This window comes from Pithys albifrons, chromosome 7 (genome assembly GCF_047495875.1).
Source record: "Pithys albifrons albifrons isolate INPA30051 chromosome 7, PitAlb_v1, whole genome shotgun sequence".
NCBI classification, from domain to species: domain Eukaryota; kingdom Metazoa; phylum Chordata; class Aves; order Passeriformes; family Thamnophilidae; genus Pithys; species Pithys albifrons.
Window position 1 is genome coordinate 922,377 of NC_092464.1, and position 17,544 is coordinate 939,920.

The 17,544-nt window shown below is 54.2% G+C and overlaps 1 protein-coding gene across 2 annotated transcripts in view; it reads right to left on the reverse strand.

Moving 5' to 3' along the window:
• Positions 1-17,544, reverse strand: part of SMARCC1 (SWI/SNF related BAF chromatin remodeling complex subunit C1) — a 76,594-nt gene that overhangs the window by 39,969 nt on the left and 19,081 nt on the right. Inside the window, exons 8-20 of one of the 2 annotated variants that reach the window (XM_071560333.1) lie at positions 16,747-16,822; positions 15,499-15,624; positions 15,234-15,359; positions 14,248-14,366; positions 12,672-12,796; positions 11,773-11,832; positions 11,157-11,194; positions 9,994-10,115; positions 8,565-8,636; positions 3,425-3,538; positions 3,104-3,257; positions 2,083-2,196; positions 257-316 (exon numbers count right to left, since the gene is read on the reverse strand). In XM_071560333.1, the coding sequence (XP_071416434.1) occupies positions 257-316; positions 2,083-2,196; positions 3,104-3,257; positions 3,425-3,538; positions 8,565-8,636; positions 9,994-10,115; positions 11,157-11,194; positions 11,773-11,832; positions 12,672-12,796; positions 14,248-14,366; positions 15,234-15,359; positions 15,499-15,624; positions 16,747-16,822 (1,306 nt within the window). The remainder of the gene's footprint in view (positions 1-256; positions 317-2,082; positions 2,197-3,103; positions 3,258-3,424; positions 3,539-8,564; positions 8,637-9,993; positions 10,116-11,156; positions 11,195-11,772; positions 11,833-12,671; positions 12,797-14,247; positions 14,367-15,233; positions 15,360-15,498; positions 15,625-16,746; positions 16,823-17,544) is intronic. The other variant, XM_071560334.1, reaches the window with a different exon arrangement.

Consider the following 17,544-nt stretch of genomic DNA (forward strand, 5'->3'; position numbering starts at 1 on the left):
AACCTGTTCTGGACTTCAGGTGAAGCTCTCAAATGCCTCATTTCTGTCCTGCAGGTACAAGTCAGAACCAAATGGAACCTGCAGAGCAAATTTAACTCACAGAGATGTTCTGCCACCTCCCTCTGCAGTGACATTCCTGGGGCCATGGTGGCAGTTTGTCATCTGACTCCAAAATTGAATTAATCACATGGAGACCTTTAAAGACCAGCATCCTGCAGGGTTTGGTTCCCCCCTTTGGTTTCCCTCCTGAACTCACCTCCAGGAGCAGCAGAGTCTCCTGCTCTGTCCATTCTCTCCCAGCACTGGCTCCTTTACTCTACAAAAACAGCAGGAAAAAAGAAGTGAAATACAGGAGGCTTTGCACAAAACCTTTTAGAAGAAAACACTGAGGAGGAAAGGGGAAGAATCTGTTTAATTAAGTAATTAATTAATTCATTCATTCATTTTAGTCCACTCAAACCTCCCTCCTCCAGCTAAACAGCCCCTGGTTACCTCGTGCAGGGGGCAGTTCATGGGGTTACAGGTCCCAGCTTCCCAACTAAAGCAAAGGGATTTGGCTCCCCCTCCTCCCAGTTACCTTTGATGCACAAACAGCAAATAAAAAAGAGGATTTTCCTAAAGGACAGACCCATCTGTGAGTGCTGAAGGCATGGGCTGTGCACAGTCTGTGCTGGTCCAAAATAAGTTCATTTATTTAGAAGTTAATCAGCAACTCAGTGAAAAATAAGTTCATTTATCTACAAGTTCATCAGTAAAGAAATGGCAAATCTTTATAAGTGAAATGAGCTGTGTGAGAAGGAAAAGTAATTACAGCAAGATCATTTGCACATCCAGCAATCACTCACTCTGCTGCTCCCAAATCTGCACCTCATTAACTGCTGGGAGCAGCTAAAAGTCACAAAATTCAGGTGAAACCTCCCCTTCTGTGCCCCCCTGACCCAGCACGTGCCAAAAAAGGACAAAAGCAGCTGGTCACCTGCTCCTGAAGAACATCACTGGGTGGCTCTGGGCCACAGCACAGCAAAGGAAATGGGTGTTCAGGGGAATAAATATTATCTCAAGAAGCATTTCAGCCACATCATTAACCCAAAGAGAACATTAATCATCCCCAGCAGCTGATCAGCTCCACACCAGCCTGTTTCACCAGCCAAAAGCCCAACAGCCACTCAGAAACCAAACAGGGAACTGTGTCTGCCAACAAATGTGCTCCATTCTCTGGTACAGACCCTGCACAGAGCCACAACCAGGAAGGGTTTATGGATCTGAGAGTATTTATAGTCCCCTACACAAGTGAAAAACTCAGTGTGTGAAATGAGATGGAATCAGGCTTTATAAGAAACACTGACCTCTGAATGACTGGCTTGGGTTTGGGGCTTTACAAATCATTCTCTGAGGGCATGAAGAGTGTGCCAATAGTATAAATAACAGTGTGCAAACAGCTGTTCCTCAGGTTCCACAGTGACCTCTGAGGACAATGAACTAATTGCACTGAATCAGCCTCATGGCAGCCCCAAAACCTCTGGACACTCCCCAGGTGAAGGCTGTGCTGTGGTACCATGGAATTCCTGCAGCACCTCCAGGCACACCCAGGAGCAGGAGAAAGGCAGGAGGTTCTGCAGCCACCAGCTCATTACAGTGTTAATTACCCCATGTAATGGCAGTGCAATGGTCTGGGCACACCTTTTGTAACCAGGTCATCTTCTAGTTCTCCCAGACTGGGAAACCCTGCTCAGACTGGGAAACCAGGATAGCTGAGGATCCTGCTGGAGGATCCTGCTGGAGGATCCCAGCTTCTGGGTGGAACTGCTGGAGGGTTTGGTGGTTCTGAACCATTCCAGTGGAACAAAACGAGTTTGGGATCCAAAGGCTGACTGTGGAATGGGGACTGAGATGTGTCTTTATTCCTACAAAATCAGAATTCCAACACAACCACCCCCCTCAGTGCCCTGCACTGTGGAGAGACCTAAACCAGGAGTGTAAGAGTATCACAGGTCCCACCAGTGTCACCAGGTTGGGGATACTGGAGGAAGAAAGCTCAGCAGGAGGTTGAGGGGAAATAGGGGGAGAAATCCCAGCCCTTGCCTTGGCTAAAGTCTTCTTTGAGTAAATGTCTGTGCGGAGCCCGAAGTTCTGCAGGTCCGTTGGCTTCTCCTTGTTCTTCTCAGGAAAACTCAACATCTGCTGAGCAGCTGGAACCTGGGAGCAAACCCCACAAGGGAGAGGTGAGAGGGGCAGAACTGCAGGGCAGTCAAGGCTGGCAGACCAGTGGCCAGCAAAGGACTGGACAGAGATGTTGGACACGAGTCTATGGACGCGACTTTAAAGCAAATTTCTGAGCAATGTGTGCAAGTGGGTCTGTGTAAACCTGCCCCAAATTCTCACCCCAGCAGGACCTAAAAGGTGTAAAACTGCCCCAAATTCTCACCCCAGCAGGACCTAAAAGGTGTAAAACTGCCCCAAATTCTCACCCCAGCAGGACCTAAAAGGTGTAAAACTGCCCCAAATTCTCACCCCAGCTGGACCAAAAAGGTGTAAAACTGCCCCAAATTCTCACCCCAGCAGGACCTAAAAGGTGTAAAACTGCCCCAAATTCTCACCCCAGCAGGACCTAAAAGGTGTAAAACTGCCCCAAATTCTCACCCCAGCTGGACCAAAAAGGTGTAAAACTGCCCCAAATTCTCACCCCAGCAGGACCTAAAAGGTGTAAAACTGCCCCAAATTCTCACCCCAGCTGGACCAAAAAGGTGTAAAACTGCCCCAAATTCTCACCCCAGCAGGACCTAAAAGGTGCAAAGCTGCCCCAAATTCTCACCCCAGCAGGACCTAAAAGGTGTAAAACTGCCCCAAATTCTCACCCCAGCTGGACCAAAAAGGTGCAAAGCTGCCCCAAATTCTCACCCCAGCAGGACCTAAAAGGTATAAAACTGCCCCAAATTCTCACCCCAGCAGGACCTAAAAGGTGCAAAGCTGCCCCAAATTCTCACCCCAGCAGGACCTAAAAGGTGCAAAGCTGCCCCAAATTCTCACCCCAGCAGGCCCAAAGAGGGAACTTTCCCCCAGCTGGGCACAGGTTGCTGTGGCACCTGCCCCTGGGGGGACCCACCTGGGGGGTTCGGATGTGCAGGGGCATCAGCCCCGAGGGGGTGTCAGCCAGGACGTTGAAGTGAGGGGTGGGGGGCGGCCCCATGGCCATGGGGCGGCTCTCGGGGTCCACCTGGTAGTTAATGAGCCCCCACTGCTCCAGGAAGGCGTGGACTCTGCGAGGAATGGGACAGTCAGAGCCTCACAACTACAGATTGTCCAGAGCTCCAAAGCTCCCAGAGCCCCAAAGCCCCCAGAGCCCCAAAACCCCCAGAGCCCCAAAACCCCCAGAACCCCCCAAAGCCCCAGAACCTCCCAAAGCCCCCCAGAGCCCCAGAGTCACCTCATGACAGCACACACGTCCCCGGTGAGGTTCCTCCTGCAGGCAGTGCTGGTCAGGTACTCCTGTGGGTTCAGCCGGTACGTGTCGATCATGAAGTTCCTGTAGGCCAGGTATCTGCAGCACAGGTGGGTCAGAGCCATGGCCAGGTGTGTGCAGCACAGGGGTGTCACACAGCCATGGCTCATGGCCAGGTGTGTGCAGCACAGGTGTGTCACACAGCTATGGTTCATGGCCAGGTGTGTGCAGCACAGGGGTGTCACACAGCCATGCCAGGCGTGTGCAGCACAGGTGTGTCACACAGCCATGGCTCATGGCCAGGTGTGTGCAGCACAGGTGAGTCACACAGCCATGATTCATGGCCAGGTGTGTGCAGCACAGGTGGGTCAGAGCCATGGCTCATGGCCAGGTGTGTGCAGCACAGGTGTGTCACACAGCCATGGCTCATGGCCAGGTGTGTGCAGCACAGGTGTGTCACACAGCCATGGCCAGGTGTGTGCAGCACAGGTGTGTCACACAGCCATGGCTCATGGCCAGGTGTGTGCAGCACAGGTGTGTCACACAGCCATGGCTCATGGCCAGGTGTGTGCAGCACAGGTGTGTCACACAGCCATGGCCAGGTGTGTGCAGCACAGGTGTGTCACACAGCCATGGCTCATGGCCAGGTGTGTGCAGCACAGGTGTGTCACACAGCCATGGCTCATGGCCAGGTGTGTGCAGCACAGGTGAGTCACACAGCCATGATTCATGGCCAGGTGTGTGCAGCACAGGTGGGTCAGAGCCATGGCTCATGGCCAGGTGTGTGCAGCACAGGTGTGTCACACAGCCATGGCTCATGGCCAGGTGTGTGCAGCACAGGTGTTCCAGTTCACCTCCACTGAGCTCTAACAGACTTTGGAATAAGTGTTTTAGGACTCACATCTCCAAACACTCGTGGAGGTGCAAGAGGTGCAAGAGGTGAGTGGAATTTATTTTTGATGCACTGCCCCTCCCAGAGTGTTTCCCTGTGGGTTCTCCCTGTGCTCGGATGGAAATGCTCCAATGGCAGCCACACAAGTATCTGCTGTGGGCTGGGCATCAACCAAATGTTCACACAACAGAGGAGCAGCTGCAGGAAACACTAATGGGGTCTGGAGTTCCTCTGCAAACAGGATAAATAATCCCTGTGCCCCCTGAGCCAGGCTGGAGGGAAAGGACTGCACAGAACAAATAATCCCTGTGCCCTCCTGTGCCAGGCTGGAGGGAAGGAAAGGGCTGCACAGAACAGCAGAGACAGGATAACAATCCCTGTGCCCCCTGAGCCAGGCTGGAGGGAAAGGACTGCACAGAACAAATAATCCCTGTGCCCTCCTGTGCCAGGCTGGAGGAGAAGGGGCTGCACAGAATGGCAGAGACAGGATAACAATCCCTGTGCCCTCCTGAGCCAGGTTGGAGGAAAGGAAAGGGCTGCACAGAGTGGCAGAGACAGGATAATAATCCCTGTGCCTTCCCAGACCAGGCTGGAGGGAAGGGCTGCAGAGAATGGCAGAGACAGGATAACAATCCCTGTGCCTTCCCAGACCAGGCTGGAGGGAAGGGCTGCAGAGAATGGCAGAGACAGGATAACAATCCCTGTGCCAGGCTGGGAGGGAAAGGGCTGCAGAGAATGGCAGAGACAGGATAATAATCCCTGTGGCCCCCTGAGCCAGGCTGGAGGGAAAGGGCTGCACAGAACAAATAATCCCTGTGCATCCCTGGGCCAGGCTGGGAGGAAAGGGCTGCACAGAGCAGCAGAGACAGGGTAACAATCCCTGTGCCAGGCTGGAGGAAAGGAAAGGGCTGCACAGAACAGCAGAGACAGGGTAACAATCCCTGTGCCAGGCTGGGAGGGAAAGGGCTGCAGAGAATGGCAGAGACAGGATAACAATCCCTGTGCCCCCCTGAGCCAGGTTGGAGGAGAAGGGGCTGCACAGAATGGCAGAGACAGGATAATAATCCCTGTGCCCTCCTGTGCCAGGCTGGAGGAAAGGGCTGCAGAGAATGGCACAGTGGGCAGACACTGCTGTGGCTGCACCAGGAATTTCAGTGGGTAAGGGATGAGGAGGGAAGGCTGGAGAACACCAACATGGCAGGGAGCAGACCTTCAAAGAGCAGAGCATGAGAGCCCAGAGCCAGCACAGCTGGAACAGCTGGAGCAGGAACAATCCCGGAGAGATCCCAGATTTCAGTGCACAAAGGCCAGGGAAGCAGCCCTGGGGTCCAGAGGCAGCACTGTGGCTCCACAGGATCTGCAGAAGTTTCTGGAATATCCTGATGCTTTCTAACACTAATTGTCCAGAAAATAATCTCCCAGAAAATAACTCTGTTCTTTAGAGGGAACAAACCCAATCTGCCAAACAGCAGCTGGCATGATCCAGGCTGGGCAGGGCTTGGAGCAGCCTGGCCTGTGCAGAGTGTCCCTGACCATGGAATTAGGGGGTCTCCAGTTCCCTCCCTCCCAAAGCACTCTGGGGCTCCATGGAGTGAGCAGCCATGAAAGCTGTGCTTAAAACACTCTCTCATAAGCACATTTCTGCCTTTGGAAAATTCCAGAGGGAATGTCTCACATGCAGCATGTGCAAAGCAGCTGGTAACCAAAAATATAAATAAACCACCCAGGCAAAGCACAAGGAGACAGATGCTGCAAGCACAGATCCCTGCCAGAATCCCACAGCCTCCTCCTCACCAAATCCCCAGGAACTGGCTGGGAGAGGCTCCCAGGAGGTGCTGGGCCAGAATCCCACAGCCTCCTCCTCACCAAATCCCCAGGAACTGGCTGGGAGAGGCTCCCAGGAGGTGCTGGGCCAGAATCCCACAGCCTCCTCCTCACCAAATCCCCAGGAACTGGCTGGGAGAGGCTCCCAGGAGGTGCTGGGCTCCTTGGGGGATGTTTGGGAGGCCAGAAGCAAGAGGAGCCCCTTTCCCAGAGAACACAGGCCCAGGTCTGAGTGCTGCAGGGCAGAGTGAGGTCACACCTGCCCAGGAACAGCTCTGGGCTGCAGACATTAATATTTCTTAGCAAAGGCCACATCATGAGGTGCAGAGAGAGCCCAAGACAAACATCCCAAGGTTTCATCCTGAGGGGAGACAGTTTCCCACCATGACACAACCCATCAGCTACACCTGTCAGCAGGGAGAGGAGAAGCCAAGTGGGATTCAGTCCAAGCCCCTTTTCAGCCAGGGCTGCCCCAAGCACTGCTGCCCCAACAGAGCCTGGGGAGCTCCCAAAGCCCCTGCAATGGCCTCAACACCCAGCTGAGCCAAACCCTCTGCATGCCCAGGGATGGCACCCCTTCACTGGAAAGGGAAACAAAGCCAAGCCCGTGTGCTGCTCCCACAGCCACCAAATGCCAACCCAAACCCCTCCAGGACAGCAGGAGCTCTGGGAGAGCCCCTGATTCCTCCACCCACAGGCAGAGACCAGCAGCAGCTCAGGGATCAGCACCAGGAGACCTGGTGTTTGGATGCCAACTGGGAAAGGAATGCTGGGACCACCCAGGATGAGCCTGTTGGTGGGAAACACAAGAGAGCAGCATTCCTGCACAATTCCAGCTGGTTCCTGCCTTAGGCAGTCCCAGAAACCCCCAGACTACAACCTGCTGAGCAGCAAAGCTGATGGAGCTGAGTCAGCATTACACACAGTTTCAATCCAACCCATTTTGAAAAGGCAGGGATCAGAATGAGCTGATCTTCCAGGCCCCTTCCAACCCAAACCTGGAATTCCCTGATGCAGCTGAAGTTACCTCTGGAACTCAGACAGGTAGAGCAGTTGAGCAAAGACTACAGACTGACCATCTCAGGGCTCCAGGGACCCAGGACGTCTCCAATCCAACCTCCTACTCAAACCAGGACTCTTGACCAGGTTTCTTAGGGCTTTGTATGAGGTATGAGCAGACACCTCAAACACTTCACTTCGTAGCTGATGGAAGGAAAACCTTTCCAAGTCCCCAAAGCTGCTTTGGAACTGGCCAGGATTTGGTGCCAAGACAAAGTGAACCCAACCAGCCCCAAGTGGCCCAGCACAAACTGCTGTTCAAACTCATTCTTTCTGTGTGACATCTCAGGTTTTAGGATTGTTTAAACAGAAACAAGCAGAGTGTTCAAAAGGCTGACACTGACCATCTTCCTTTCTCCATCACCTGTCAAGATCTGCCTGAATAACTAAATTTACTGCCAGGAAAGAACATTTTCAGAGCAGGAGAGCTGCACTTCACCAGTGCCCAGAACAAGCCCTGCAGAGGATTCTCAAGCATGAGGCAAAAAGCAGCAGCTGATCTTGTTACCATTTAAGGCAGAGCAGAATTTAATCATTTGATGTGTCAAGACCTGCCATACCTCACAATAATCAGCTTTAATTATTATTTTAAACAGCTCCAGGGAGGTGCTGAAGCTGTTTGAACAGCTCTGTGTGAACACTTCTGAACTAAGACCACTCAAGTCCTGCAGTAACCACACCCCACAAGGAGATGAGACAGGTACAAACTGGATCTAAATCCACCTGGACTGAACAGGCACGGCCAGAAATGGCACCAAAGGGTTTGGAACAGCCAGAGAAGGAAAAATCTCTTCTTGCAGTGCCCAACTCTGCAAGTGAACCAGACCCTGGTACTTGAGAACATCTGAGGCCTGGCAGGATTCATTTCCTGACCCTCACCTGCACTTCAGAAAGGCCCATCAGATGCTCAGGGGACTGTGAAATCATCATGGAAAACTGGGGAAAATCCACTGCCCAGCCTGACACAGCACCCAAAACACAGCCAGTGCTTGCACACACGACTCCTGAGCCTCAAACCCACAGTGGCCTGAGCAGAGGGGGAAAACTCGGCGGGATTATTCAGCTTCTCCCCTGTCAGACATCTTCAGATGGCTTTGGAAGGTGATCACATTTGTACCACAGAAGTTCAAGAACTTGTGCCAATCTCACTTGGGAGAAATGAGCTGTATTTTCCTGGACAGCCCCTTTGATGTTCACCCTTTACCTCCACCCCAGCGCTGTACGGATGTTACAGCTGTGCCCGCTGTGCCCTACAGGAAACACCCCCAGAGTGCCCACAGGGCACCCACCTGGCAGCTCCCTCATCCTGCCACACCCTCCCATCCTCACTCACAGCAAGGTCTGACTTACATCTCTGGGGTCTTGGACTTGTTCTTGCCGTTGAAGAACTCGGGGAGCGCCCGGCGCTCGATCACGTGGATGCTGCAACAGAAACATCTGCTCAGACCCCAGAACCCACTGCCCTGGGGGCTGTGCCCACCCACAGCTGCCTGCTGGCAGGGGACACCCACAGCAAGGGGCATCCTACTGCTGGTGTGGTTTGGAAACCCCAGGGCTGTCACGGCCTTGGAAATTCGGTTATTTCATCAAACAGGCAAATCTGCATTAAAAAGCATCCCACGGTTCAGTCCCTGCTCAGCAGAACTGAGGGTCCAGTGCTGACCTTGAGCTTCCAGCTCACACAGGGGCTGGAGCTCCCAGAACTCAGCCTGTGTCATCCTGGGCTTAATCCCAGAATCCTGGAATGGTGTGGGTTGGAGGGACCTCAGAGCTCAGCCCATCCCACCCCTGCCATGGGCAGGGACACCTCCCACCAGCCCAGGATGCTCCAACCTGGCCTTGGACACTCCCAGGAATGGAGCAGCCACAACTACATCCTGTTTTCCATTTCTCCAAAGGAAACTAAACCCAGTTCTGCCCCAGCACCACCTCAAGGTGGGACAGAACCAGGGATGAGAAATGGAAGGTTCAGTTTAAGCCACTGACCCCAGGGAACAATCTGGCTGAGCTGGGAACTGATCCAGGCCCTGCACCAACAGCTCCCACCCCACCTGAACCCACTGCTTGAACAGGCCTCCCACCTTTGGAAGCTGCACATGAATCCCAACATTCCAGTGCCACAGCACACCCTTCTGGAGTCCATCCCAGAGCCCAGACAAAGCAGGAGCTCCAGGAGAGCCTTCCAGACAAGGGACTATTCCTTGTTCTGCTTCCAAAGCACTTTCATTTTCACAAAGTGCTGCCTGAGAGTGCAGCTCCAGAGGGGCTGTCTGTGCCCACCACTCTGCTGCCCCCACAGCTCAGGGATGGAGGGCAGGGGACACCAGGGGCACTCCAGAGAGCTCTGTGGTCACCACAGCCCACACATCCCTCACTCCCAGGAGGATCCACAGCCATAACAAGTATCCTCCCTGTTCCATCAGTGACTTACCCTCAAAGGCAAGTTCTGAGGCAAAGAGAAAGGCACAGCTTTCAGAAAGAGGCACAAGATCACACAAGGACTAGGGAAGCAGGGAAGAGAAAGGAATTATTTTCCACACTGTGGGGGAAATCAGTGTGGAGTAAGAACTGCTGAGAAGGCACTGAAGGTCTCTGCAGTTTGAAATTCTCTTCCTCATTCCCAGTCCCTGCAAACAGCCGGAAAGATTCCCAGATGGAAAAGATGCACCTGGACACAGGAACCAGACCCAACCAACAGCTGTTTCTTCCAGCTCTCAGCTTGATTTACAAAAAGAAACCCCAAACCTGCAGGTTCCCCAGCTGCCCCTCTGCCCCTTACCAGTTGTAGTCGAACCAGGATGCATAGCTGGGGATGATGATGTGGTTGGTCTGCTCTGTCACATTGTCCTCCCCCGGGTCCAGGGACCGGCTCTGGTCGCCCTTGTTGGGGTCCTCGTCCTCCTGCAGAGGGGGGGACACGGCTCAGGGGCTGCCAGGGACCCCCACACCCCTGGGACAGCAGCCCTGGCCCAGAACAAGAGCTCTGCAGTCCTGCACAGGTTCTGGGACACCCCCAGGAGCAGGACGAGGCTTTGGCCACTCTGCTGCTTCACAGCACAAGATTCCTGGGAACATTGAGGGGCTACAACCTGAGCTCCAGTAAACCTTCAGTTCTGACCCAAAATGATCAAGAGAAGGGCACAGAAGAATAAAAAGAGGGTGAGGACATAACATGAACTGCACCAAACCCCTCAGGTGTTGTTTGAAGAGCATGTAGGTAACTCAGCATTAAAAATAACCAAAGCAAGACCTTGAAGAGTCACTGGCATCAGTAACAGAACTTTATCTGGGCCTTAATTCCCCCAAACACAAATTGTCCCTCTGAACACACTCAGGGATGTGCCAATTCCATACAGGAGCCACCCCTGCAGCTCCACTAAAGCCACCAGGGAGCCCAGCCCAGGCTTAGACTTAGGCCCTGAACCTAAAGAAAACCCTCAGGTCTGAAAATGCCTCCTGGAGAACCCCTGGCACCAGTCCCCTCATTCTCCTTTTTCATGGACTGGTTTTAACAAGACAAAGTGATGTCACAGAATTCAGAGACTTTCTAACAACAAAAACATTCCTGTGAGTAACTCATTTAATCCTACAGATCACTTGGTAGTTATTACAGGTTCAGTTACTGATGCTGAGATGAAGACCTTGACAGGCCAAGGGGAAATGGCTTCCCACTGCCAGAGGGCAGGGACAGGTGGGATATTGGGAAGGAATTCCTGGCTGGGAGGGTGGGCAGGGACTGGGATGGATTTCCCAGAGCAGCTGTGGCTGCCCCAGCCCTGGGAGTGTCCCAGGCCAGGCTGGAGCACCTGGGACAGTGGGAGGTGTCCCTGCCCATGGCAGGGGTGGGATGGGATGATCCTTGAGGTCCCTCCCAACCCAAACCATTCTGGGATTCTCTGATCCCAGTTTCTGTGAAATTCAGCAAGAATGAGCTGCTGTTACCTTTCCTCCAGTGGCCACTGTCTCCTCATCCTGTTCATCTGAAAGGCAAAAACATTGAGATTACCCCAAAACCCCCACCTGAGTACTCAGGAGCCTTTCCAGCCACACAACTACTTAACTGGAAAGAGTATTTAATGTATTTTGGGTGGGAAGTGAGGAGGGAAGGAAAGTGGCAGACACATCACAAAAGCAATGACATCCTCACTCACCCATCCCAGGAACAGCAAGAACACAGGGAAAGATGATTATGACTTTCCCCACTCCAGAATCCCAATCTACTCCCCACCTTTCCCAGTGGCCCAGGTGAGCCCTGTGTAATGGGATATGGGCCACCAGCTTGGATCTCTCATGTCAAGGCTCAGCTAAGCTCAGGGAGCCCAGGACTCACCCTGATTCCCAGTAAAAACAAAGAAAAGAGCTACAAAAGAGGCCATACAGCATATAAAAAATAGGAGTAAAAATAGTCTGTGAAGGAAGAGCCTTGCAAGGGAAGAGCTGACACATTTCAATGGAAACACTGAGTTAATTCACTAAAACAGTGGGATCAGAGACTGCTTTGGCCCTGGAGAGCTGTGCCCAGGGGCTGTGCTGGCTCAGGGAGAGGTGAGTGCCTTACCCAGGTCTGCCACTGTGCCCCCTTTCACCGGCGTGTTCTCACTGTCCTTCTTGGGGTTCACTGCAAGGGCAGAGCTGAGGGTGAGCAGAGGGAGCCCAGCCCAGCCCCAGCCCCATTACCAGCCCCAGCTCAACCCCAGTCCCATTCCCAGTCCCAGTCCCAGCTCCATTCTCAGCCCAGCCCCATTCCCAGCTTGGCTCCAGACCCATTCCCATTCCCAGTCCCAGTCCCAGCCCCAGCCCCAGCTCCAGCTCCAGCTCAGCCCCATCCCCATTCCCAGTTCAGCTCCAGCTCCAGCTCCAGCCCCATTCCCAGCTCCAGCTCCAGCCCCATTCTCAGCCCCAGCCCCATTCCCAGCTTGGCTCCAGACCCATTCCCAGCTTGGCTCCAGCCTCTTTCCCATTCCCAGTCCCAGCCCCAGCCCCAGCTCCAGCTCCAGCTCAGCCCCATCCCCATTCCCAGTTCAGCTCCAGCCCCAGCCCCATTCCCAGCCCCAGCCCCATTCCCAGCCCCAGCCCCAGCTCCATCCACAGCTCCATCCCCAGCCCCATTCCCAGCCCCAGCCCCATTCCCAGCCCCAGCCCCAGCTCCATCCACAGCTCCATCCCCAGCCCCATTCCCAGCCCCAGTCCATCCCCAGTCCCATTCCCAGCTCCAGTCCAGCCCCAGTCCATCCCCAGTCCCATTCCCAGCTCCAGTCCAGCCCCATTCCCAGCTCCAGTCCAGCCCCATTCCCATTCCCAGCAATCACATCCCTGACTAGACAAACTGAGATGGGCTCAGACCACCTGGCCCCACGGCCACAAAGTATTTGAAAGATTTAACACAATAAATGTGTAATTTTTGTGCAGTTTAAGGCATTTTTAACATTCAGAGAGCCCAGAGTTTGCTTCTTTTACCATTTTTGGGAAGTACCACTTCTTCTATGTTAGGGACTGGTGTGGGATCCTCCATGTCCTTGGTAAGATCCTCCTGTTCATCCTCTTCTTTCTGTCCCCTCCTTTTCCCATACAAAGCTGCTTGTCTAGAACAGAAGCAGACACAAGTTCTCTGCCACATGTTCTCACTGGGCATTGTCCACAGTCCTGAAACCCCCCTGGGAACAAAGGCAGAACCACCCCCATCTCTCCCAATGGGATCTAACTCAGGTTTCACATTTGGAACAAGAAGGAATTCAGGTTATCAACTCGTTCTTTCCTGCATGATAAATTTCTGGTTTTGTCTTTTTAGACTTGAATTTTTGCTCAAAAGTGCTCCCCTGCATATCCACACACAAAACCCCATAAACAGTCTGGGTACAATATTGGATTTTCTTCTTTTTAAGAGATCACACTACCATTGATAAACCCCCTGATCTTTAAGCCACAAATGCCTCTCTGTCAAGGTTACAATTGAAAAGGGGACTCCAAAATACTTGAATATCAACACAAACCTCTGTAAGTGAAGGCAGTGACTGATGGGGCTGCACCCAGAGGCTGTGCAGGTACAAAATACTCGAAATACCAACACAAATCTCCCTAAGTGAAGGCAGTGACTGATGGGGCTGCACCCAGAGGCTGTGCAGGTGCCCCAGGACTGCCCCAACAGCCACTCTGAGTCATTGCAGAAGCAGCTGAGTAACTTCTCCTTTCATTTCCACTCTGGAGCTGCCATGAGACCTGTCCCTGACACAGGGAAAGGACAACCTGCCCCAGGTCCTGCCCCACCTGCAGCCACCAGGTTTGTGCAGAGGGGAGGGACTGCAGACAGTGCAGGAGAACAGCCCTGGGCCCCACTGCAGCCCCTGGGCCCCACGGCAGGCCCCGGGCCCCACGGCAGGAGGACAGTCCTGGGCCCCACTGCAGGAGGACAGTCCTGGGCCCCACTGCAGGAGGACAGTCCTGGGCCCCACTGCAGGAGGACAGTCCTGGGCCCCACTGCAGGAGGACAGTCCTGGGCCCCACGGCAGGAGGACAGTCCTGGGCCCCACGGCAGGAGGACAGTCCTGGGCCCCACGGCAGCCCCCGGGCCCCACGGCAGGAGGACAGTCCTGGGCCCCACGGCAGGAGGACAGTCCTGGGCCCCACGGCAGCCCCTGAGCCCCACGGCAGCCCCTGGGCCCCACGGCAGCCCCTGGGCCCCACGGCAGGAGGACAGTCCTGGGCCCCACGGCAGCCCCTGGGCCCCACGGCAGCCCCTGGGCCCCACGGCAGGAGGACAGTCCTGGGCCCCACGGCAGCCCCTGGGCCCCACGGCAGGAGGACAGTCCTGGGCCCCACGGCAGCCCCTGGGCCCCACGGCAGGAGGACAGTCCTGGGCCCCACGGCAGCCCCTGGGCCCCACGGCAGGAGGACAGTCCTGGGCCCCACTGCAGCCCCTGGGCCCCACTGCAGCAGCCACCAAAGCACCGTGGGGTGAGCAAACTGAGGGGCACAGAGACTTCCCCAGGAGCATCCCTTGGAAATCCCTCTCAAATTCCAGGACTCAGACACTCACCCCTTCTTCCCTGTCTTCTTCCTGGACTCCACAGGGGTGGGGGGTGGAGAGGGGGAGTGTTTTCTCTTCCTGGTGCTGGCAGCTGCTTTCCTGTCCCTCCTCTCCGGGCTCCGCACGGGCTGTGGGGAAGGGAAGCTCAGAGAGCTCAGCCCACCCCATTACTGAGGCTCAGCTCCTCCTTCATCCACCCCACAGAGAAGCCAAGAGCAGTGACACCCCAGCACACACAGCAGAGATCCCCAGGGAGCAGCCTCAGGGCTGAGGGAAACTGTTTTCATAGCCCTGACCAGCTTGGGCAGAGGGAAGGATATAAAAATCAGCTCAAATGGGTACAGAGAATTCAGGAATCAAACAGTAACTGATGCTGTTTAACACATCTTTGGCTTCACTTAGGAGTTCCTATCTCCTACCATCCTCAGGAGGTGGGGGGAGAACAAAAATCCAGGTGCACAGTTACACTTCTGGATAAAGGAAACACATCAGGAGGGAGTTCAACCAACCTGTGCCTCCACAGGCACCTCCAGCTGCTGAACCAGCCCCACTGCAGCAACTCTGGGTGCCAAAGGTTTCACTTATGACAGAATCACTGGATGGTTTGGGTTGGAATGGACCTCAAAGCCCACCCAGTGCCACCCCTGCCATGGGCAGGGACACCTCCCCCTGTCCCAGGGTGCTCCAGCCTGGCCTTGGACACTCCCAGGGATTCAGGGGCAGCCACAGCTGCTCTGGGAAATCCATCCCAGTCCCTGCCCACCCTCCCAGCCAGGAATCCCTTCCCAATATCCCACCTGTCCCTGCCCTCTGGCAGTGGGAAGCCATTCCCTGTGTCCTGTCCCTCCCTCCCTTGTCCCCAGTCCCTCTCCAGCTCTCCTGGAGCCCCTTCAGGCCCTGCCAGGGGCTCTCAGGTGTCCCTGGAGCCTTCTCTTCTCCCCCCAGCCCTCCCACAGCAGTGCCTGAGCTGGGCCCTCCCCACACACACCACTCACCTCTTCATTCTTCATGAAGATCCTCTGGCGAAAACTCACAGACTTCCTGTTCTCATCCACCTCATAATCCTCCTCATTCATCCACTCATTGAACACATCTGTGTCCAAGATCCACTTGGCATGAACCTGAGGACAGCACACATGGACATGCAGATGGTCTGTGAACAAAACACTCCACCAAAGACCTTTCCTTACAGGATGAAGGAAACTCCTGGAGCTTCACCAGGGTCTGAACATCCAACTATGTCCCAATGGTTTTACACACCACAAGGAGCATTTCACGAGGCAGGACTGTGAAGGATGAACACAATGCAGACTCTGCTCCTTGACCATTTTTCAGCCTCCTGAAGTGTGAGGTCAATTCTCCAAGCTGGGAACACAGCTCTGGATGCTGAAAATTACCACCAAAATCCCCTAAACACACAGATCACCCGGGCAGATGTGCCACAAACATCAAAAAAAATAACAAGAGTTGGCCACAGCTTGATCTGACATACATCTTCTAATACAGCTTAAAAACTAAAAAACTTCACTGAAAAAAAACTTCTTGAGCTTCAGAGTAATTTACACAGTTTATTATTAATTTATAAATCACAGACTTAAATCCCAGACTATTCTGAGCTGGAAGGGACCCACAAGGATCATCAAGTCCAACTCTTAAGCCAATGGCCCACACAGGGGATTGAACCCCTGACCTTGACATTATTACAGCCAAGTTTTCACCAACTGAGCTGATCTCAGGGTCATATCCTATACAATTATATCTTAGAGTAGATTTACACCCAAAAGGCAAGTTTTCCAGTTAGTTACAAGTTACCACCTGGGGTCAATGGTGTTGGAACACACCCCAAGTTATTCTGAGGGTGGAGCTGCTCTGGGGGACGAGCTGCACACACAGGGCAGGGACACAGCAGTGCCAACACCCCCCTGCAGCACACACAGGGCAGGGACACAGCAGTGCCAACACCCCCCCTGCAGCACACACAGGGCAGGGACACAGCAGTGCCAACACCCCCTGCAGCAGCACAGGATGAGCAGAGGGCACAGCAGTGCCAACACCCCCCTGCAGCACACACAGGGCAGGGACACAGCAGTGCCAACACCCCCTGCAGCAGCACAGGATGACCAGCACACACAGGGCAGGGACAAAGCTGTGCCAACACCCCCTGCAGCAGCACAGGATGAGCAGAGGGCACAGCAGTGCCAACACCCCCCCTGCAGCAGCACAGGATGAGCAGCACAGGATGAGCAGCACACACAGGGCAGGGACACAGCAGTGCCAACACCCCCTGCAGCAGCACAGGATGAGCAGCACACACAGAGGGGACACAGCAGTGCCCACTGCCCACCTGCAGCAGCACAGGATGAGCAGCACACACAGGGCAGGGACAAAGTTGTGCCAACACCCCCTGCAGCAGCACAGGATGAGCAGCACAGGATGAGCAGAGGACACAGCAGTGCCAACACCCCCCTGCAGCAGCACAGGAGTCCTGGAGGAGTGAGGAACACTCACCTTCCATGGCTTCTCAGGGATGGGAGGGTCCTCAATCTCAGCATCTATCTCATTGGTATGGACCCAGGTGTCATAGCTGAGGAGAGAGGAGAGGCCCCTGTGGTGCCTGGGCTGCTCCAGGGGCACCAGCACCACCCACAAGCAGTGCCCCCCTGGCACCAGCACTGGCTGTGCCACAGGACAGCACACAGTGCACAGGGAGGGGCCCAGGCACCCCACGCACATCACAGCTCAAAATCCAACTCAGTGGAACAGCTTCAAATGGAAAAAATCTGGAGAGGTCCAGAGGGGAAAAGACAATTCTGAGCTACCTGAGCAAAGCCTGGCACTAACTTAATTCACTTTTTTCTGTTCCTAGTTGTTTAAGCAAGAGCTGCTGGACTCCTGGAAGGAAGGAGTCTGCACCCTCTCCTCTTGGAAACCATTCATCACTGCATTTACTTTTCCATGTGCTATTCCCTCTCTTTTCCATGTGCCACTCTCTCAAAAGTCTGTTTACTGTTTCTGCCCTGAGCAGAAGCCAAAATGCTCTGCAATCCACAGCAGGGACCTGCTGAGGAACTGGGGCAGGGCAGGAGCCAGGCAGGATGTGCACAGGGCACTCCCCAGGCCTTTACAAATATACACACAGAACCAACACAGAATTGGCTACTGATGTAAAAACATTCCAAGCTTCTCCATGTGTATGAAGAAATAAACTTCAGTGTGGTTGTGTTTGTTCTCTTGCACTGCAACACCCATGGGACATTTGGCTCCTGGGAACTGTGTGTGTGCACAGCACACTTTGGTGGCCTGAAA